Source organism: Oncorhynchus kisutch, linkage group LG8, assembly GCF_002021735.2.
Source record: "Oncorhynchus kisutch isolate 150728-3 linkage group LG8, Okis_V2, whole genome shotgun sequence".
In the NCBI taxonomy this organism is placed as follows: Eukaryota; Metazoa; Chordata; class Actinopteri; order Salmoniformes; family Salmonidae; genus Oncorhynchus; species Oncorhynchus kisutch.
The window spans coordinates 28,680,510-28,703,421 of NC_034181.2; the positions used below are offsets into that span (position 1 = coordinate 28,680,510).

Genomic DNA, 22,912 nt, shown 5'->3' on the forward strand with positions numbered 1-22,912 from the left:
GGCTATCTATTTAATTCCACCCCATGTCATGTTTGGTAGACATGGAATACAAACAGTAGAATGTTAGCGACTGGTACCCAGACTAGGAGTGTCTGACTTTCGTTGTTTGTAAATTACATATTTTCAAGTTTAATCTATATTACTTTATGGACATAGCTAAATAATTGTTTCTTGTGTGTACATCAGAGATAATCAACTAAATTCCGTTGTTTCTTTTTCTTGAGCGAATGGTCGGGACATGATTACAAATAATTTGAAGACTGTTTTAGTCATATCTGTTGCAATTTCAAACCTTGTTTACGTTTGAATACGATCACGTGTCTATTTCCAAAATGAAAATCACTTGGTGCTAATTTCCTGGTGTTTTTACAGTCAGGTCCAGCAAGGAACATTCCGTATAAGTGCACTCGGAAAGTATTCAGACCCCTTGATATTTTCCACATTTTGCTACGTTCCAGCCTTTTCCTAAAATTGATTAAATACGAAATGTAGAACAAGGCTTTATTGTAACAAAATATGGAAAAGGTCAAGGGGTCTGAGTACTTCGCAAATGCACTGTATAAAATTGTTTTGTTTAGGCAAACTCAGCCTGCCCGTTAGGGAACCTTGGTGTACATGATATGGCAACATGCTGCCTACACTCTGCATTGTAGCTGTGTAACAGGTTTAAACTTATTTTTACATTATAGAATCAATACCAACTGAAATGTATATACAATAAAATAACATAAGGGTCCCAAAAGACATCAGTCAACATTAGACTTTCTGTAGCCAGGCCATAATTTAAAATGGCATTTTTAGCTGTGCAAAGACTAACGAGGAAACAACTATTTAGGCTACTTACATTTTTCAAATAAAAGGTTATACTTAGTTTAATAATCTATACATAGTGTTGCCAGCACTGCTGGACTCCAGTGAGGTATTCAAAGAGCCATCTATAACCAAACAGCCTACATATGCACTGAAAAATGCTTTACAGGTTAACAAAAACTGGGCACTTGTTATACCAGATTGAAGTATACATACAATTTAAACAAATCAACATGTTTCTCATTATTCTGGTAATTCAAGGTACACAACTAATCTGGTAGCAGGACTATGCTAAAAGTGAGTTTCCATAAGGAGAAAAGGAAATAGATATGCGACTGACTGAATGGCACGAAATATGTAGGTATTGTCTTTAGTTAAATTAACTAAATGTTTTACTGTCAAAGTAATAAACAGAACAGCAGCAAAACCAACAGATCTTAAGAGGATTCAAACAGTGTGTTGACCCGCATGAACAAAAACTAAATATATGTACATATACTTAAGAACAAAAATAGCAGATGTGTGGCAAAATGAGATTTAGCTGCAGTTTAGGTCGACACTGCCCCATCCAGCTGATCCTGGTTTAGTTTAAGTTTTAAAGTCTTTTTTGGGGTAGAGGTGGGTGCTCGATGTCACTTGGACCAATTCAGAAGAATAAAGAAATTAAGACACAGGAGGGCTGAGGACATGGCAACAGATCAAGGAATTGGTGATGGTAAAAGATAAGTTAGCTGGTTTTGAGGAAATCTGAGGGAGTTTCCAACTTCCCCTTCTTATTGGGAGGAGTGCCATCTTCAGATTCCTGAAAAAATAAAAATATATATTTCAGGAAACATTTAAGCTTCTCATGAAAATACTAATGTCAAAATGAGCATCAATCAAATTTCTAATTGACTAAAACATACAGTTAACTGCCAAAATAAAGGAAACATCAACTTAGTGTCTTATGGTGTTGGGACACCACAGCCTGCCAGAACAGCTTCAATGCCCCTTAAAGTTCCAGACACTTGTAGAATCTACGCTATTGTAGGCATGTGACACCATTTGTCTACGAGAAATTCCATCTGGTGTTTGTTGATTGTGGTGGAAAATGCAGTCTCAGGCACCGCTCCAGAATCTCTCAAGTGTTCAATTGGGTTGAGTTATGGTAACTGAGACAGACACACCCTTTAAAGTCCCTATGCTCATTTGAGAACCCTCAAAGTCACAGATCTCTTCTAGGCATGGTAATCAAAATAATAGGCAACTGGTCATTTTTATACCCTAAGCATGATGGGATGTCAATTGCTTACTTAACTCAGGAACCAAACCACACCTGTGTGGAAGCACTTGCTTTCAATATACTTTGTATCCCTCATTTACTCAAGTGTTTCCTTTATTTTGGCAGTGACAGTGCATTCAGAAAGTTCAGACCCTGTGACTTATTTCCACATTGTTACGTTACAGCCTTATTCTAAAATGGATCACATCGTTTTTTTGCCCCCCATCAATCTACACACAATACCCCATAATGACAAAGCAAAAACAGGTTTAGACATTATTGCAAATGTATAAAAAAAAAATGAAGTACCCTTTACTCTGTACTTTGTTGAAGCACCTTTGGCAGCGATTACAGCCTTGAGTCTTCTTGGGTATGACGCAACAAGCTTGGTACACCTGTATTTGGAGAGTTTCTCCCATTCTTTTCTGCAGATCCTCTCAAGCTCTGTCAGGTTGGATGGGGAGCGTTGCTGCACAGCTATTTTCAGGTCTCTCCAGAGATGTTAGATTGGGTTCAAGTCCGGGCTCTGGCTGGGCCACTCAAGAACATTCAGATACTTGTCCCCAAGCCACTCCTGCCTTGTCTTGGCAGTGTGCTTAGGGTCGTTGTCCTGTTGGACGGTGAACCTTCTCCCCCAGTCGGAGGTCCTGAGCGCTCTGGAGCAGGTTATCATCAAGGATCTCTCTGTACTTTGCTCCATTCATCTTTCCCTTGATCCTGACTAGTCTCCCAGTCCCTGCCACTGAAAAAAAACACAGCATGATGCTGCCACCGCCATGCTTCACTGTAGAGATAGTGGCATTCAGGCCAAGGAGTTCAATCTTGGTTTCATCGGACCAGAGAAACTTGTTTCTCATGGTTCGAGAGTCCTTTAGGTGCCTTTTGGCAAACTCAAAGCGGGCATTTACATGCCTTGTATTGAGAAGTGGCTTCTGTCTGGCCATTCTACCTTAAAGGCCTAATTGGTAGAGTGCTGCTGAGAAGGTTGTTCTTCTGAAAGGTTCTCCCATCTCCACAGAGGAACTCTGGAGCTCTGTCAGAGTGACCATCGGGTTCTTGGTCACCTCTCTGACCAAGGCCCTTCTTCCTCGATTGCTCAGTTTTTGGCTGGGTGGCCAGCTCTAGGAAGAGTCTTGATGCTTCCAAACTTCTTCCAGGCCACTGTGTTCTTGGGGACCTTCAATGCTGCAGACATTTTTTGGTACCATTCCCCAGATCTGTGCCTCGACACAATCCTGTCTCGGAGCTCTACGGACAATTCCTTCAACCACCTGGCTTGGTTTTTGCTCTGACATGCACTTTCAACTGTGGGACCTTATATGGACAGGTGTGCGCCTTTCCAAATCATGTGCAGTCAATTGAATTTACCACAGGTGGACTCCAAACAAGTTGTATAAACATCAAGGATGACCAATGGAAACAGGATGCACCGGAGCTCAATTTAGAGTTTCATAGCAATGGGTCTGAATATGTAAATAAGTTGTTTCATTTTCAATACATTTGCAAAAAATGTCAATCTGTTTTTGTTTTGTCATTATGGGGTACTATGTGTAGATTGAGGACATTTAAAAATATATAGAATAAGGCTGTAACGTAGCAAAATGTGGAAAAAGTCAAGGGGGCTGAATACTTTCCAAATGCACTATACCTGTACAAAGATATTCTAGTCTTGGATGGTGGTGGAGGGGAGCACCTGAGAATCTTGAGGACTGTCCGAGGATGGTTCATTCCTTCCAGTGGACCTTCGGTCTCTCTTAGGTGTGCTTGTGTTTGAAAATGCTGAGGGGTGAACATTTCCTGCAATACCAGAGCGTCTGTCTCAGTGCATAACCATGGGAGACAATATGCTTTAAGCAAATAGAATAAGAAAACAATTCAAGTGTTTGTATACTATCCCTACTACTTCTGTAACAGTTCTGAGCAAAAGATAACATACAATTCTAACAAGGGGCAACTGCAAGTGAATTTGCTGTGTTATTCACTTTCCACAAAAGTTTCAACAAGTCGGCAATCAGTGGCCTTGCTTGCTGTGTATTATCGCAGGACTTGGTAGACAAGGCCTGTTTGCGAAATGTCCCAGGAAGATTTATAAACCTGTAATTTCTCCAAAATGAGATGACCAATTCTGGGTGATGACACAAATACCCTATTGTAGCTGACTTCAAAGTCTACACTACAGCACCATCTTGTGGCAAGAAAGACAATGCGGAGTCACATCCATGTGCAGAACAAAGGGTTGATATTGGATTATGTTAAATACTCTTATCAAGGGTGTTTAGCTTATAATGTGGTAAAAACTGCATCAATGACAAGTGGACGTACTGTAGTTTGAGTTTTGAACTCTGTCCTCAAACGGCATTAGCATGGCAGACCGTTTTAACAGCTCATTACTACAGAAACTACAGTAAGCCTTAGTAAAATCCTTTGTTCAAGCCCACAATCTTCTCGCCAGTCTAGTACATAACAGCTAAACTGTTCTCCAAATACACAACATGACCAAAAGTATACGGACACCTGGTTGTTGAACATCTCATTTCAAAATCATGGACATTACTATGAAGTTGGTTCCCCTTTGCTGCTTGTACAGCCCGCACTCTTCTGGGAAGGCTTTCCACTAGATGTTGGAACATTGCTGCGGACTTGCTTCCATTCAGCCGATAGAACGTTAGTGCAGTCAGTGTTCCAATTCATCACAAAGGTGTTTGATGGTGTTGAGGTCAGGGCTCTGTGCAGGCCAGTCAAGTTCTTCCACACTGATCTTGACAAACCATTTCTGTATTGACCTCGCTGTGTTCATGGGGGCATTGTCATGCTGAAACAGGAAAGAGACTTCCCCCAACTCTAACTGTTGCCACAAAGTAGGAAGCACTTTGCTCCATAGAATGTCATTGTATAGTGTAGCGTTAAGATTTCCCTTCTCTGGAGCTAAAGGGCCTAGCTTGAGCCAAACAGCCCCAGACCATTATACCTCCTCCACCAAACTTTACAGTTGGCACTATGCATTGTGGAAGGTAGCGTTATCCTGACATCCATCAAACCCAGATTCCGCCATTGGACTGCCAGATGGTGAAGCATGATTTATCACTCCAGACAATGCGTTTCCACTGCATAAGAGTCCAATGGCAGCGAGCTTTACCACTCCAGCCGATGCTTGGCATTGCGCATGGTGATCTTAGGCTTGTGTGTGGCTGCTCGGCCATGGGAACCCATTTCATTAAGGTCCCGACGAACAGTTATTGTGCTGACGGTGCTTCCAGAGGCAGTTTGGAACTCAGTAGTGAGTGTTGCAACCGAGGACAGACTATTTTTAAGTGCTTCAGTATTCTGCAGTCACGTACTGTGAGCTTGATTGGCCTACCACTTCGCGGCTGAGCCGTTGTTGCTCCTAAATGTTTCCACTTCACAATAACAGCACTTACAGTTGACCAGGGCAGCTCTATCAGGGCAGAAATTTGACAAACTGACTTGTTAGAAAGGTGGCTATCCTATGACGGTGCTATGTTGAAAGTCACCGAGCTCTTCAGTAAGGCCATTCTATTGCCAATATTAATCTATGGAGATTGCATGGCTGTGTGCTCAATTTTATACACCTGTCAGAAACTGATGTGGCTGAAATAGCTGAATCCACTAATTTGAAGGGGTGTCCACATACTTTTGTATATATAGTGTATTTGACAAACTCTTGTTGCTCAGAGTACATGCTCAGACTTGAAGAAATCTCTCCGCAGATGCCCTCTTTATTTTAATTTTAACAATACTTCCATGTTTAGCATTTAATTATATATTCTATAACCTCATCATTGATTATGGTTTGTCAATATGAATCTTTAGATGAAATATTTAAACAAACTTGCTCAATGTTTTCAAAGCCATTCTCTGTATGGTGATGGGTTAATTCTTAGAAATGTTGCTAATGCTGCCAATGACATTGGTGAAGACTGAAGAACATTTTGTTCACCTAATGTTCTTTATGAACCTCATCACTACAAGCCATAACATGTACCCCTTTGACCTTGAGACAGCAGTGCAATTCCGGGATTATGAGGGCTAGGTGAAAGCAGTCTGCCTGTCAAGTTAAACCATATTTTTCGACAAGTTGGCACTACTCTTAGAAAATACCTCGAGGTAAGAACAAGAGCAGGGCTAACGAGGACAAGTTGCAGTATGTATATGGTATGGTTTAGTTTAAACTAAGGCAGCGCTCTCCCTTTCTGTGCTAGGTAGCATATATACTGACCACTCTTGCTGTCTGTGCTCTTCAGCTGCTCTTTGCCAGGGGACCGACTCTGGTCACTCTTGGCCTCAATGCTGTCACTCTGGGAAGTTGCCATGGCCTCTTGGGCAGGGCTGGCACTGTTGCTGTTTTCCTGCTTCATGGGAGAGCAGTCAGCAATGGAGCTCTGGTTACTGTTATCATCTGAGAGATACAGAAAGTGACAGATGAATTTACAACTATTAATGAACCCAAATTTTTTTTTTTAAGTATTTAGCCCTTTTTTAGCTTACCATGCATATCCATCATTCCGGGAGAGGAGCTGTTTTCTGGTGTTGTGATCTCCGACCCATACTTGTCGTTGTTGGCTTTCTTCTTGTTTTTGCTCTTCTGCAAGATAGCACATACAATGCTGAAGTGGCGCTATTTATTACAGATTTATTAAGAATTACATAATGATGTACTTTATCTAAAAAAATAGATAATTGTGGACCAGTTTATGTAATTAGGAATTGGAAAATACATGAGGAAAGGAAGCACATGTTGTTGATCATACTACAAGGATCTGCAAATACTATTAAGCAAATGTGGTGCCCCCAAACACCCTGTGGATGACTTACATCATTTGACTTGGGTTCGGTCACAGGCACCCACTTGTAGATTCGCAAGGATGTGTCGCCGACAGTTACCCATTTCTTCTCCCTGCATTAGTTACACAGGGAATTAATAACACTTGTTTGCAATTGATGTATTCAATTTGAAATGTCAACAAAACCCAATATTTTAGTTAACTATCAATTTAAATTCCCAATAGAAAATGTCATGATACATTTACTTTGGCAAGTTCATTTGAGGTTTAGGAATTTGTTGTTACTTCTTTCTAGACCCAATGACTGCCTATAATAGCCTCAAATCAATTATTTCGGCTAAATTTAGTGGCGATTATACATTTAGGCTACTTGCAAGCAAATCCACATGACAGTAAACTCTATAAATTTCAACTTAATTGAACTATAGGGGCCTATTATTAGTCATACAAAATAAAATTGTAAAGCAATTCGGGCTTTGCACAGTTCGTGTACCCACCACCACCGCACGCGCTCCCTCTATTTGGAGGACACAAAAGAACGAACCTCTCCAAGCGCTAAATTTAAAACCCCGCGAACATAAACTATTCTCACTATACCGCTGTCGTCGAACTACGGCTCTGAAATTAATATTGATACCATTCGAGCGGTGAAAAAGCAGTAATCCACCAGGCTTCTAGGGCATTACAGAATGCTCGAACAGCAAAGGCTTCATCTAACTGCAACGAAATGGCTTCTAGGTTCAACCCACATTTCTGTATGATTAGATGTAATATTCCTACATTATAAGTGTTTTAAGCGGCGACCTCCTCCCAGATCAAGGCGAGAGGGTGCAGTACACCTGAGCCGAGGTAGCATCCGACCAAATTTGATTTAGTGTGTATTTCGTTCTTTCTTCTCCTGGTCTCTCCTCCCCCCACTAGCATTTGCTGCTCTCTTAGATAACGCGTTCCCTCTTACCAATTTCGTACTTTCTCAACAGCAGCCATAACCCGCTTGATGTCATCTTTCGCCCTACTCCGTGTCTCGGCGCGGACCGACCTGCCCGACATCGCTGCTATTGGTAAAATATTTTGTTAAACTCGCCGGCAGTTTAGACACAACGCAAACACACTGAAGAGAGCTCTAGGAGGAAGTAACGCGCCTGCGCCGTAAACAGCGCAAAGCGCTTCTACCGTTCTTTTATTGCTCAATGGCTTGCACGCACACTTTTTGGGTGTTTTTGTTGACAGTCAGGAGAGAAGGTGCGCTATTTCAGACGAGTTTTTTGGCATTTATTTTGAAAGTCTCCCAGAAAGTTAGTTAATGCATAGGCTATTGATGAATTAATTCGACTTTTTTTTACTTGACACAATAAGGTAAACAATTATAGTGGATGAATAAATTAAATACAATTGCAATTAAATTAAATGTTTATACATTTTTAATATATCATAACATCTGATGTTTTCAATTGATCTTTATTAGCAATTTATATCCAATAAAAGGTCATATCAAACTACACCCATAAGGAAACGGCTGTCAATCATGTTTGTGGGTGCTTCATGAACTACAATCTTCCCATGAGTCTTTTATAGAATGAGCCCCACACTCTCACATGCAGTACATGTAATTCCTATACAACTTCTGATCCTGAGGGGGACAACATTCCCTCTTGGGAGGAGTGAAGAATCTCTTTAATATAAATGGGGAATCCCAGGATATCACTTGCAAATGTTTCCATGGAAATCACCTCTGGGATCTCACTCTCCAACACATCTTCTGCATCTGTCCAACACACACACACAGTTTTAATGGTAGAATATCAAAACCGTGTAATTTCAGTCTCATTTTGGGATTTGTAGATACTACTTTAAACTGGACATGGTGATACATACCATCACATTCAAAAGCTCCCAGATCAGGTCCCCCCCCTTCTGGATTTAGTCCTACCAGTGTGGTGAAACATTCTGCCAGCTCATTTTCAGTCATGTGTTCCCCTGAGGCAAAAACAGGGTTGACATGTTATTAGAATGAAATCCCATCACTGACACAGAACAAAGGAACATAAGTACATAACGCTTGCAAATTGTAGATACTGACACTACCCTGCATAGAATTATAGACACAGCAACCATTAAATGTGTGGGGACTAAGAAGATGCAGATTTACAGGCAACTACACTAGCACACCTCTGTCCTGGAGGAGTTCCAGCAGCTCGATCTTGTTCACCACAGGCTCTCCCATCACATAGGAGTCACCCAGGACCTGGAAGGTGTGAAGCAGTTCCTTCCTAGAGATGCCAAACGCTGGCCGGTGGTTGACGTAGAGCTTAATGAATTCCTCCAGGTCTATGTTGGTCACATATCTCCCAGACTCAGCATACCTGCTGAACTTGACTTCGTTCTGCATGTCCTCCAGCTGGATAGAGTCATGATCAACAAACATTACTCCTTTTATACTGAACTTAACTCATTGTTAGAACTGAAGATGTTATTATCACTGAAAAACAGGTAAGAAAACAGAAAATGATCAAAGACATAGATTGATCAATCGTTTCCAAACTAGCCTAGTCATCACATTAGTCCTCATTGAGGACTTTGTACCTCTTGCTCAGTGGGGAAGAAGCCCAGAGCCCTCATGACAAAGGGGACCTCTCCTAGGGGGATTCGGGTGGACACCTGTCGCATCTCCATGGAGTCAATACCTTGGTTACGCAGCTGACAGTAATAGAAAAAGTCCTCCATTTCCTAAAGAGAAAAATTAAAGTGTCAGAACAAACAAGTATTGTACAGCCATAACAACTGAAGTACCCACTATACAGTTATGAATATTGATGGTTACATGATAAATATATTACTTTAACCTACTCTAAAGAGTTCCCCGTCTCTCCCTCCATCCAGGAGGCTGTAGAAGGGGATCAGCTCTTTTCCACCCAGGGATGCAGCAGCCTCTAATGCACTAAACACACAACAAGAAATAACGATTCAGTTCAACAGGACAACTCAAGGGTCTATTCAGTGAAGGGTCTACTCACTTTAAACTAATCTCCCATGAGAGGACTGTGCAGTCAGACCCCCCAGCAGTGAAGACATATCGACTGTCATAGGAGCAGGCCATATCAGACACCCCTGTTGGGTGGCAGATCAGAGCAGAGGACTTGTGGGGGTTCCCATCAATGGGCAGAATCTGGACACCTACCTTGAAAAAGAACAATGACAAGTTACACTGAAACCAGTATCTCTTCATTAGGCAACAAATACACACAAGTCTGGCCCTTAAATTAAGACATATTTGATCTGACTTAGGAGAAGGTGGTTTGATATGATTGGGAGTGAATCAACACTTACCTTGTCTTTTGTGATGTATGCCATGTAATGCGCACTAGGGTCATGGTCCTTAGAAAATGGAAGCATGGCCATCTTTTCAACTGGAGACCCATATGTGGGACCAAGGAGTGTCTTTCTGCAAGAGAAACCAGAAGTATTCATTTGTGGCCTTTATACTACACCCCAATGACACAGAGATGGCCAAAAATAAGAGTACTAATCATGTTATTTGGCCGCTGACCTGCACATTTTGGTGGTGCTATTGAAAAGCTTCATTTTGTAAAGGTCTGAGGCGGTGAGCAGGAAGTCCTCTGTGGTGAGGGGTGGGTACCAGGCCATACAGGTGGGCACAGCGCTCTGCTCAATGCGCTCAGAGCTCAGGATCAGCAGCTCATCCTTGACTTTGCTGTTCTGCAAGTCATACTCCACCTGGGCAATCACCACACCAAGGCAAAGTTATCCAAAGTGAGTCAGCATGTCTAGTGGTCAGACATGTGAAGAAACATGGCATGTAAGTAAACCAGAGTCCTCCTATAATAAGTGTGAGGGATTGGGACTCACAAGCCTGCGGTCCATGCCCAGGGAGAGTAGTCTGGGTTGGGTGCTGTCCAGGTACACCCCAAATAGGAGGTCCCTGATGGGCTTATAGTGGGAGTGGTGTCTCCCCAGGTATTTCCAGCGCTGCATGCTCTTACCGGTGTACAAGCAAAACACCATCACCGCTCTTCCAGCATCCTGACAGTAGCAACAAAACAGGAGGGGAAAATGCAACTTCAGTTTGATTATAAGGCTTCAAGGTAGTGGGCTCAAACCTGTTACTTTCCCTATCCCAATGCCAGAACCACATAGTGTGTCTGCTCACCGCTGTGGCCAGGTAGAGGGAGTCTGGAGAGAAAGTAATGTGAGTGATGCAGTCTTGGCTGAAGTTGAAGCGCTCCTCTGCCTCACTCAGCAATGTGCAAGCATCCAGTACATGGACAGATCCACTGGCAAAGCCAACCGCCAAATAAAATCCTATTCACACACAGTGGTGGAAAAAGTACCCAATTGTCATACTTGAATAAAAGTAAAGATACCTTAATAGAAAATGACTAAAGTAAAAGTGAAAGTCACCCAGTAAAACAGTAAAAGTCTAAAAGTATTTGGTTTAAAATATACTTAATTATCAAAAGTAAATGTAAAAGTATAAATCATTCCACATTCCTTGTATTAAGCAAACCAGACTGAACGTGTTTTCTTGTTTTATTATTTTACGGATAGCCAGGGGCACACTCCAACACTCAGAAATAATTTACAAATGAAGCATTTGTGTTTAGTGAATCCGCCATATAAGAGGCAGTAGGGATGACCATGGATGTTCTCTTGATAGTTGTGTGATTGGAAAAATGTTTTGTTGTGCCCTCGAAATGTAACTAGTACTTTTTTGGGTGTCAGAGAAAATGTATGGAGTAAAAAGTACATTCTTTTCTTTAGGAATGCAGTGGAGTAAAAGTAAAAATAATAAAGTGCAGATACCCCCCCAAAATACTTAAGTAGTACTTTAAAGTATTTTTACGCCACTGTTCACACACACAAGATAGCCTGGTCAAAGCTGAGCCAACTCACACACAGACAGATAATATGTTCTAAGGGGAGTTATCCATACACCACAAATTGAATTTGAGAAAATGTGAGATCTACGTATGAATATATTTTACTGTATAGGAAATTGAACAGACAAAAAAAGCCTCTGCTGGGTCACCTTGGGGGTCATAGGCGATGCACTGAATATGCCTCTCCTTCTCAAAGACCCTGCTGCAGATGGACACCTTGCGCTCATAGTCCCACACCTTCAGGATGCCGCTGTGGCTACCCATGGCAACAACTGGTTGCTGGGGGTGACAGGCCACAGCATGCAGTGCCTCGCAATGCTCACGCAGCAACGTCTGCAGCACACCACACTGTGCATTCACATGTACCACCGTCGAGTTGACTGTAGACAGGACAAAGTTCCTACAGACGAGAGGGGGGTTTAGAGGGGGATGGAGAACAAAGCAAATATGTTACACATACACTGGGGCACAAACTGGCATCACACTGATTCTCACCGGATAACAAACATCTTGGCTTCCAGAGTGCAGTCCTCCAGATAACCCTGGCTTCTGTTGGGTGGAACTTCCTTGGAAAAGGAGATTGATGTGATTGGGTCCAGGTTGAATTCACTGTACCAGCTGATGAGCTTGAAGTTCTCATCATAGAATTTCACATGGCCCAGAGTGTCACCAGTCACAATGAAGCTAAGGAATCAAAGACCATGGGGAAATACAAGGAGAGCAACAGTTAGAGAACAACAGCTACACATACCAGGCTGCAATACAAATAACAATACTTCAATAGTGGTGCGGGAGTTGAACTCCGAGCAGAAAGATAAAGCTCCTGTTTCAGCATTGTTTGAAACCTTGAATGTTGCATGTTCACCTGTCAGTCAGAGTGAGCACGGTAATGCTGTCCTTCTGGAGGGGGATGAGCTTGATGGCTCTCCTAACAAGGGGTCTTGAGGTAGAGGAGGCCCTAACCATGTCCCACAGCACCAAGTTGCCTACGGAGGTGGCCGAGAGGGCCTGAAGCCCCCTCCAGTGGAACACAGACTGGCTCAGCATGCCCACAACCTTGTTGAAAGTCTTTGAAAGGATGGTAAAACCACCAGAGTGAAAGGTGAGATTATTACATGATTATTACAATGACATGATTACAGGTTCTATAAACAACTAAACAGGTAGCGTCCTTACCTTGTCCAAGAGCTCTGGGGCAATATAATCAAGGTGCTGTTTGTCCTGAAAGATATAACTGACAATCATATACTGTAACGCTAGCTAATAACTGTAGCAGTGTTAAACCCAGAGCAAAATAAAACTGTGGTACTTGCCCTGGTGTAAAATAAGACTTGGCTCTCACTGTTGCTGAGCAGCTGAGTAATGTCGTTGGGATTAAAAATTATGTGATTCTGAAAAGGAATTTAAATCAGAACATGTTGTAAAGTCATACATTATTGCAGATATTATCATATGAATGTATTCAATTATATACACTATCTTAAATATAGTGAGACCATAAAAGCTTACCTGAAAACCATACTCCGGGTTGAGGTCAGTTACACACAATGGATCCTCTGTCTCATTTGTCCAGTCCCATATACAAACTCGCTGTGAACAGATCAGAAAGTCCTGTCCACTGTTTGTGTGTTTAAGTTCAATTAACAACATACACCTAAACTAGAGGTCGACCAATTATGATTTTTCAATGCTGATACTGATTATTGGTGGACCAAAAAAGCCGATACCGATTAAATCGGACAAGTTTTATATATATATATATATTTGTAATAATGACAATTACAACAATACTGAATGAACACTTTTATTTTAACTTAATATAATACATAAATAAAATCAATTTAGTCTCAAAAAAATTATGAAACATGTTCAATTTGGTTTAAATAATTCAAAAACACAGTGTTGGAGAAGAAAGTAAAAGTGAAATATGTGCCATGTAAAAAAGCTAACGTTTAAGTTCTTTGCTCAGAACATGAGAACGTATGAAAGCTGGTGGTTCCTTTTAACATGAGTCTTCAATATTCCCAGTTAAGAAGGTTTAGGTTGTAGTTATTATAATAATTATAGGACTGATAGGCTTGAAGTCATAAACAGCGCTGTGCTTCAAGCATTGCGAAGAGCTGCTGGAAAACGCAGGAAAGGGCTGTTTGAATGAATGCTTACGAGCCTGCTGCTGCCCACCACCGCTCAGTCAGACTGCTCTATCAAATATCCAATCATTGACTAAATTATAATATAATAAACACACAGAAATACGAGCATTAGGTCATTAATATAGTCAAATCCATAAACTATCATTTCGAAAAACAAAACATTAATTTGTGAAATATGGAACCGTTACCTATTTTATCAAACGGGTGGCAACCCTAAGTCTAAATATTGCTGTTACATTGCACAACCTTCAATGTTAAGTCATAATCATGTAAAATTCTGGCAAATTAATTAGGTCTTTGTTAGGAAGAAATGGTCTTCACACAGTTCGCAATGAGCCAGGTGGCACAAACTGCTGCATATACCCTGACTCTGCTTGCACTGAACGCAAGAGAAGTGACACAATTTCCCCAGTTAATATTGCCTGCTAACATAAATCAATTTTAATTCGCAACGAGCCAGGCGGCACAAGCTGCTGCATATACCCTGACTCTGCTTGCACTGAACGCAAGAGAAGTGACACAATTTCCACAGCATTGATGTGCTGTGATTCGTTGATAAAGGCACTGCATTGATTATATGCAACGCTGGACAAGCTAGTTAAATTAGTAATATCATCAACCATGTGTAGTTAACTAGTGATTATGTTAAGTTTGATTGCAATGTAATCGGCCATAATCGTCATCCAAAAATGCAGATTACCGATTGTTATGAAAACTTGAAATCGGGCCCTAATGAATCGGTCGGCCTCTAACCTAAACATTACAAATTGGGAGACACACTCATCCAAACATTCAAAAAAATATTGGTATATTTCACAATTTATGTTTCCCCTCAACTTTAACATGGGCCTTAAAAAAAAAAAAGAGCAGCTCGGCTGGTTCAGCTGAATTACACATTATTCTATCTAACTACACCCCCACATGCCATGTCTGGAAATATGCAGACAGATGGATTAAAAGTAAGTTTACATTGTAATACTTCTGACAGCCCAATTTCTAGCTCCGCCTACAACTTCTGGACTTTATAGCATTCCCAAAAAGCATGGATTATTGAGTCATTATAGTTTTACACTTGAGACATGACTGCCCTTGTGCTGTAGAATTTGTGAATTTTGTCTCTTATATAATACATTCTATACATTAGTTTGTAGTGGATTATGCATGCATTTTTGTTAACTGTAATTTCATTAGTTATGCTCCAACTTTCCCTCCATCCTGTGTCAACATCATCTCTTTTTATAACTTGGTTCCAGTAGTTTTGTAACGGTTTTCTTCCTCTTCTGACGAGGAGTATGACGGATTGGACCAATGCGTAGCGTAGTAAGTGTTCATGTTATTTTATTTAAACTGAACACAAAACAAAATAACAAAGAGAATGAACGAAAATGAAACAGTCCTGTCAGGTGCAGAAACACAAAACAACTACCCACACCCCATAGTGGGAAAACAGGCTGCCTAAGTATGGTTCTCAATCAGAGACAAAGATTGAGCTGCCTCTGATTGGGAACCATACCAGGTCAAACACCTAGACATATAACACACAGAACAAAACATAGAATACCCAACCCAACTCATGCCCTGACCAAACTAAAATAGAGACATAAAAAAGGAACTAAGGTCAGGACGTGACAAGTTTATATTTTTTTCTAAGAGATTGTTAGTTGGATATGCAATCTGCAAAGGTCTGGTATATATTCCCTATCACATGAACATCCTTTTCTGACTCAAATAAGATTCCCTGAATGTTGTTCTGATGTCCAAAATATTTCAAATCGACATTTCGTGATATGTAACTTTTAAGTTGTGGGTATCTAATACTATCTACATTGGTCAGTCCAAAATGTATTTTTAATTCTGTCATGGAAATACATGTATTTCCTGTTACCAAGTCATTGACAGTTTCTATGACTTTAGTTTTCCATGTAGCCCAATTCATCGATTAATTCTGAAAAGCTATCCAAGGACTGTTCCATAAAGGTGTGTTTTAGGGTGGGATATTGTATTTTGTAGAATCCATTTGTTCTCTTCCATACTTTTATAGTGTTCTTAACTATGAAGTTGTTAATGTTTTTAGCTTTATCCTTTGAAAATAGACATGTAAAAAGATTCTGGGGATGAGCATGCACATCTTCAATATGTACCCATTGCTCCTCTTCAGTACATTTAACTATATGTCACAAATAAAAGCCTTGGGTGGCGAGTTGATACAATTCCAAGTCTGGAAGGTTAAAACCACTCTCAGATTTAGGAAAATGTAAAACCTTCCTTTTTATTCTATGAAATGTATTTGCCCATATAAAGTCTGTTATGACTGAGTATACGTTGTTAAGGAATGTCTTCGGTGAGGTAATTGGTATTACTAAAAATAAATACTAACTTTGGCAGGCATGCTATTTTAAAGAGGTTTTAGATTTAGATATGATACTTTTTCACAGAGTAGTTTGGATGTAGTGAACTACTTTTTAAAAGTAACGTTAGTTAAGTAAACTATATTTTTCTTTAGGGTAGCGTTTGTGTAGCTTAACTTCTTCCAGTGTGAAGTAATTGGTAGTTTGGTAAACTATATTTCCATTGTAGCTTCCCCAACACTGAGCTTACCTGAACATCTCCAGCTCCAACTGTTACCAGGTATTTGGAGTCCTTTGACAGTGCCAAAGCTGCAACACCGCCCTCAGGGTGACTGTCAAATAATGTCTGCACAGGAATCCTGAAACATAAGCCAAACAACCACTGTTTCAGAATAACAAATTGAAACAGATACATCAAAAATATAAATGTACTGTTAGAATATAGTTCTACCCTGAAAAGGAGTCCCAAATGATCACCAGACTTTCCTGCCCTCGGTCTGCTGTCACCAGCCAGCGCCTGTCCTCACTCACACACAAACACGAAATGGGGCTGCTGTGACCCTGTGGAAGGTGACCTTCAAGTTTATGTCATTACTATTTGCCTTGAACAGTTATTATTGGCTTTACCTTTGCCATTGAACACTGGCATTCCTAACAGCATAGACATAGCACTCACTCCCTATACCCACAGGCTTTTGCCTACTTCTGACCTTTGTGAGTGCATTTAGGCAACTGCTGGGCCTTACCTGAAGGACATGTTGTGAATTTGATGTTTGGTCGTACATGACGGCTACATTGGTGCCACCATACAGGATCACCAGTTGATCCTGGTCCTGAAGGCTGAAGACAGGAAGAGCCCTGTTCATCCCAAAGGCCCACTCCAGTGTCTGTCAACAAACACATTACATTTTTCAGATATTGTGCTTTTTTCCTTAGATATATAGTTGAATAAAAAATTGTATGATAAAAAGCTCATTTAATTTACCAGTGCATGGGTTTTTACATGAGGGGACTTGGGTAACAGTGTCATTTTAGTGGCTGTGCAGACTTGAGAGACAGTTGGACTCTGATCATCTGTCTTGGGTTCCCCATTCTGTCCACTGACACAGTCACTCATTTCACCCTCCCCTTTACTATCCTCCTCTTTTCTCTGATGCAGATCCTCTTCACCCATGTCGAGGCCAGTTGTGGCCTGCTGCTCCTCTGGAGGGCTAGGCAAGGGGTCATTGCTCTCGGTTCCAACACCTGACATGACTCAACTCATCACAGGCCTGGTGTATTTTCAGAGAATAGACAAATGCAATTTGAAATGAATGGGTACCATGAGGGCAGTAGCTAGCAACAACAACAAAAAACGATTGGAGCACAATGTGCTTAGTTGTCAGTTTGTTGATGAAAAATATCTAAATGTATTACGCCCACAATCTAGCTATGTTTAATAGCTATTTTCTGCAAGTCTAATTTGAAACCTACTTAGGTTCCTACTTCTACTAACGTTAGCATGGTATGACAGTGTTCAATAATAAATTGGCTAGCTAGCTAGCATAAACTAACTAGCAGGCTATTAGCAAGTGGACTGTTTCTTTAAAGGGGTGCAGCAAGTTGTTTCACGACGAAGAAATAAGACGAATAAACAATGTAAACTATAAATACCCTGTTTTAGCTAAATATTTAATCGACAGCTGTAGTTGATCAGCAAAATACTCACTTCAGAAACGCATGAACCTACAGCACTGTCTTGTCTGAAAGCATCTTGTTGCCTGGATACCTTGTTGTACAGAGAATGTAGTGGCCAGAGAAAACACGTGCCAAACAGATGTCTGGGCTTCTCACTTTTTTTCATATTTTGGCAATTAATTTGTTGTAAAATGTTTCTTCAGGTGAAGAGTTTGGTAAAGGGGAATGTCATCTGAAGAAAACCATTTTCACAATGAAAGCAAATGTAAACAAATGTAAAATAACCGTAAACAATACTTTTATTAGAACATGAAATTAACATTAAATCAGTTGAAAATGGCAGTCTTCTAATCTATGGGCTCAAACATATAATTAACTCACAGCCACCCAGTGGCATACCAAAGCAGAGCTAGTGGTAAGGTTGACCCGAAGATCTTTATGATCCTGATCCTGCTGGTCACATTGTCCTTATAATTTTTGGATGGGCACAATGTTGCATCTGTTGGGGAAAAAAATAATAAGCCGTCAATAGTCAATCTCTCTTAGATATATATGCATCTTGGCATGGCATGTATTTTAACATCCATGCTATCAAATGTGAACTACAGTAAAATTAGATAAAATAGAAATCAGTCTAACATCCAGCTCAATAGGTAGGAAACTCACCCCAGTAAACCTCTCCCTGACCACTGCTGTGGTGTAAGGCCCATTTGGGTTTTCTGGCCATTTCGAATCACTGTAACACTTAATGGTTTCTACGGAGAAAATGGAAAGACAACATGTCATGCCTGGTAAGTTATCACTGTTACAGACTGCATTTCATTGCTTTCATCATGATACGTGAAATGATCATGATAATGATGAGGTCATTTGGCATATGAACAATAAAATAAAAGTGGTTATAACAACATTATTCTGATCAGACTAACATACCCCTTCACTATGCTGAACCACCGAGGCAATATTCTGCAGGTTCTGGAAGGTCCTTGTGTTGACGGATCCAAACGCTATGATTTCATCATTAACTCGCAGGCCCTATGGGGAAGAAACATACATTTCTCACAACTGAAAACAAAACCACCCTTAAATAACCCAAACAAACACTAAGTAAATACCCATGCCAGTGTTGTAAAAAAAATCTATATATGTTTTAGGTCAATCTAGGAACTGTAAACACTCACAGCCTGACAGGCAGGGGAGCCTTGTGAGACAGCATCCACACGGGCGAAGGGAGAGGGCAGGGTGACCTCCTGCTCCATGGACTCTGCCTGGTCCTGGTCCCGCTTTGCCTTCTCTCGAGCATGCAGCCTGTGCAGGGCCTCCTCAATTTCCACCATGATGGCTTTGTGATCATTCTGTAGACCTGCCACGTTGTCAAGGTTGTCATAGTAAGCAGAGAAAATCCAGTAGGCAGTAGCATGTGAGCAAGGGAACCCTTTACACATGCCAGAAGCAACGTACTGAATCACTGTAAATTGGTTGTCTAACTGTTGTCAAGTAATGTGTCAGTCAAAATATTTTATATTGAACAGCAGTGCTCCAAGCTCTCTTACAAGAAATACTGTGCCTTGCTGTTCTGATCTGGTACACATTAACATCTGCGCGAGGGAAGCCCTCTGCATCAACTAGAGGACCTTCCATTCCAACGCCTTGCTAAAAGGGAACACACAAATTATAAATGAAGGGAAAACATATTTCTTGCAGAATAGATGTTTTTTAACCTTTACATAATTTGGCACGTCAGTTAAGAACACATTTCTATTTACAATAACAGCCTACCAAAAGGCCTCCTGCGGGGACAGGGGCTGGGATTAAAATTAAAATCTAAATATAGGACAAAACACACATCACGACACTACAATAAAGAGATACCTAAGACAACATAGCAGCAAAAATATTATAGCCCCACAACACGCATGCACGTTGTTTCTAACGTTAGATAAGCAGTGATGTAAAGTAACTAAGCAAAAATACTTTGATGTACTACTTAAGTCATGTTTTCGGTATACAGTGGGCCAAAAAAGTATTTAGTCAGCCACCAATTGTGCAAGTTCTCCCACTTAAAAATATGAGAGAGGCCTGTAATTTTCATCATAGGTACACTACAACTATGACAGACAAAATGATGGAAAAAATCCAGAAAACCACACTGTAGGATTTTTTATGAATTTATTTGCAAATTATGGTGGAAAATAAGTATTTGGTCAATAACAAAAGTTTATCTCAATACTTTGTTACGTTTTCTGTAAGTCTTCACAAGGTTTTCACACACTGTTGCTGGTATTTTGGCCCATTCCTCCATGCAGATCTCCTCTAGAGCAGTGATGTTTTGGGACTGTTGCTGGGCAACACAGACTTTCAACTCCATCCAAAGATTTTCTATGGGGTTGAGATCTGGAGACTGACTAGGCCACTCCAGAACCTTGAAATGCTTCTTACGAAGCCACTCCTTCGTTGCCCGGGCGGTGTGTTTGGGATCATTGTCATGCTGAAAGACCCAGCCACGTTCATCTTCAAAGCCCTTGCTGATGGAAGGAGGTTTCACTCAAAATCTCACGATACATGGCCCCATTCATTCTTTCCTTTACACGGATCAGTCGTCCTGGTCCCTTTGCAGAAAAACAGCCCCAAAGCATGATGTTTCCACCCCCATGCTTCACAATAGGTATGGTGTTCTTTGGATGCAACTCAGCATTCTTTGTCCTCCAAACACGACGAGTTGAGTTTTTACCAAAAAGTTATATTTTGGTTTCATCTGACATTCTCCCAATCTTTCTTCTGGATCATCCAAATGCTCTCTAGCAAACTTCAGACAGGCCTGGACATGTACTGGCTTAAGCAGGGGGACACGTCTGGCACTGCAGGATTTGAGTCCCTGGCGGCGTAGTGTGTTACTGATGGTAGGCTTTGTTACTTTGGTCCCAGCTCTCTGCAGGTCATTCACTAGGTCCCCCCGTGTGGTTCTGGGATTTTTGCTCACCGTTCTTGTGATCATTTTGACCCCACAGGGTGAGATCTTGCGTGGAGCCCCAGATTGAGGGAGATTATCAGTGGTCTTGTAGTATGTCTTCCATTTCCTAATAATTGCTCCCACAGTTGATGTCTTCAAACCAAGCTGCTTACCTATTCCAGATTCAGTCTTCCCAGCCTGGTGCAGGTCTACAATTTTTTGTTTCTGGTGTCCTTTGACAGCTCTTTGGTCTTGGCCATAGTGGAGTTTGGAGTGTGACTGTTTGAGGTTGTGGACAGGTGTCTTTTATACTGATAACAAGTTCAAACAGGTGCCATTAATACAGGTAACGAGTGGAGTACAGAGGAGCCTCTTAAACAAGAAGTTACAGGTCTGTGAGAGCCAGAAATCTTGCTTGTTTGTAGGTGACCAAATACTTATTTTCCACCATAATTTGCAAATAAATTCATAAAAAATCCTACAATGGATTTTTTCTCTCATTTTGTCTGTCATAGTTGAAGTGTCCCTATGATGAAAATTACAGGCCTCTCTCATATTTTTAAGTGGGAGAACTTGCACAATTGGTGGCTGACTAAATACTTTTTTGCCCCACTGTATGTATTTCACAAATTATATTTTTGACAACTTTTACTCCACTACCATTCTAAAGAAAATATGTACCATTTATTCCCATACATTTTCACTGACACCAAAAAGTACTCGTTAATTTTTTTTAATGCCCAGGCAGGAGAGCAATTTGGTTCAATTCACACACCTACCAATATCATCCTACTGGCTCTGATCTGGCGTACTCATTAAGCAAAAATACTGTTTGGAAATGATGTCCGAACATTGGAGTGTGCTCCTAGCTGACCGTATATTTTAAAAACAATATCATGTGGTCTGGTTTGCTTAATATATGTAATTACTTTACTTTGTCAAGTATGACAATTGAGTTATTTTTCCACCGCTGTACCTACATTTAAAACCAGATACTTTTACTCTAGTATTTTACTGCGTGACTTTCACTTGAGCCATTTTCTCATAAAGTATCTTTACTTAAGTATGACAACTTAGTACTTTTCCCCACTACTGCTGACAGTGGTGTAAAGTACTTAAGTAGTTTTTTGTGGTATCTGTACTTTACCATTTATATTTTTGACATCTTTTACTTCACTACATTCCTCAAGAAAATTATGTACTTCTTACTCCATAAATTTTACCAGACACCCAATAGTACTTGTTACATTTTGAATCCTTAGCAGGACAGGAAAATGGTCCAATTCACACACTTACCAAGATAACACATGGTCATCCCTTTTGCCTCTGATCACAAATATATAATTTTATCAATTATGCCTGGGCGTTGGAGTGTGCCCCTGGCTATCCATACATTATAAAAACAATTCAATGGTGCTGCCTGCTTTGCTTAATATAACGAATTTGAAATAATTTATAAATTTTGATACTGAAGTATATTTTAGCAATTACATTTACTTTTGATACTTAAGTATATTTCAAACGAAATACTTTGACTTTTACTCAAGTAGTATTTCACTGGGTGATTTTTACTTTAGTAATTTTCCATTAGGGTATCTATACTTTTACTCAAGTACGACAATTGGGTACTTTTTTCAACCACTGACTGTTGATAAGACAGACTGAATAAAAGCAGCATTGACTGACATACAACATATTGGAAAAAATAACCTAGTTTGAGCTCGCTAACGATAGGTGGTCCACAATGTAAACGTAACAACTTACATCTTCCAAAACGTCGTAGTAAGCTTTAATTTGTTCTTCAATGTTGTCTTTCTTTTTTATGAGACTTTGGACCGCTTCCATTGTCGAATTTCCATTGTTTTCCTCAGTCATCTTTATGATCCTGTCTCGTCCGGAAAGAACTACAACTACGAGTCGGCGAACAGCAAATACGTCCCAGAAAGCGCGAAGTAAAACTTCTTAGGTGCAGTCACTATTTCCGGTTTCTATGTGTTGCAAACCGTCGTAAAA

At 40.5% G+C, this 22,912-nt stretch overlaps 3 protein-coding genes across 4 annotated transcripts; all 3 read right to left on the reverse strand.

Moving 5' to 3' along the window:
• Positions 1 to 487: 487 nt before the first annotated feature.
• Positions 488 to 8,038, reverse strand: LOC109895916 (BAF chromatin remodeling complex subunit BCL7A). 2 transcript variants are annotated; one of them, XM_020490015.2, is made up of 6 exons: positions 7,832 to 8,038; positions 6,905 to 6,986; positions 6,578 to 6,674; positions 6,309 to 6,488; positions 3,765 to 3,868; positions 488 to 1,612 (listed from the first exon to the last, which is right to left on the reverse strand). In XM_020490015.2, the coding sequence occupies exons 1-6, from the start codon at positions 7,921 to 7,923 to the stop codon at positions 1,538 to 1,540; spliced, it is 630 nt and encodes a 209-aa protein (XP_020345604.1). In that variant the 5' UTR covers positions 7,924 to 8,038; the 3' UTR covers positions 488 to 1,537. The 2 variants fall into 2 exon arrangements, with proteins under 2 accessions (XP_020345604.1, XP_020345605.1); XM_020490016.2 differs by having other exon boundaries at positions 7,654 to 7,973.
• Positions 8,039 to 8,276: 238 nt separating this feature from the next.
• Positions 8,277 to 18,111, reverse strand: cfap251 (cilia and flagella associated protein 251). The gene is made up of 21 exons (XM_020490009.2): positions 17,981 to 18,111; positions 17,258 to 17,543; positions 17,019 to 17,159; positions 16,724 to 16,833; positions 16,523 to 16,631; positions 13,281 to 13,361; positions 13,085 to 13,162; positions 12,948 to 12,992; positions 12,637 to 12,839; positions 12,267 to 12,455; positions 11,921 to 12,171; positions 11,042 to 11,193; positions 10,741 to 10,914; positions 10,421 to 10,608; positions 10,201 to 10,315; positions 9,888 to 10,051; positions 9,721 to 9,811; positions 9,457 to 9,600; positions 9,043 to 9,271; positions 8,749 to 8,850; positions 8,277 to 8,638 (listed from the first exon to the last, which is right to left on the reverse strand). Exons 2-21 carry the CDS (start codon positions 17,522 to 17,524, stop codon positions 8,487 to 8,489), a joined length of 2,985 nt encoding a protein of 994 aa, XP_020345598.1. The 5' UTR covers positions 17,525 to 17,543; positions 17,981 to 18,111; the 3' UTR covers positions 8,277 to 8,486.
• A 114-nt stretch (positions 18,112 to 18,225) lies between these two features.
• LOC109895917 (26S proteasome non-ATPase regulatory subunit 9) lies at positions 18,226 to 22,821 on the reverse strand. The gene is made up of 6 exons (XM_020490017.2): positions 22,664 to 22,821; positions 19,503 to 19,602; positions 19,131 to 19,312; positions 18,883 to 18,984; positions 18,616 to 18,704; positions 18,226 to 18,448 (listed from the first exon to the last, which is right to left on the reverse strand). The coding sequence occupies exons 1-6, from the start codon at positions 22,772 to 22,774 to the stop codon at positions 18,418 to 18,420; spliced, it is 615 nt and encodes a 204-aa protein (XP_020345606.1). The 5' UTR covers positions 22,775 to 22,821; the 3' UTR covers positions 18,226 to 18,417.
• Between the last annotated feature and the right edge of the window lie 91 nt (positions 22,822 to 22,912).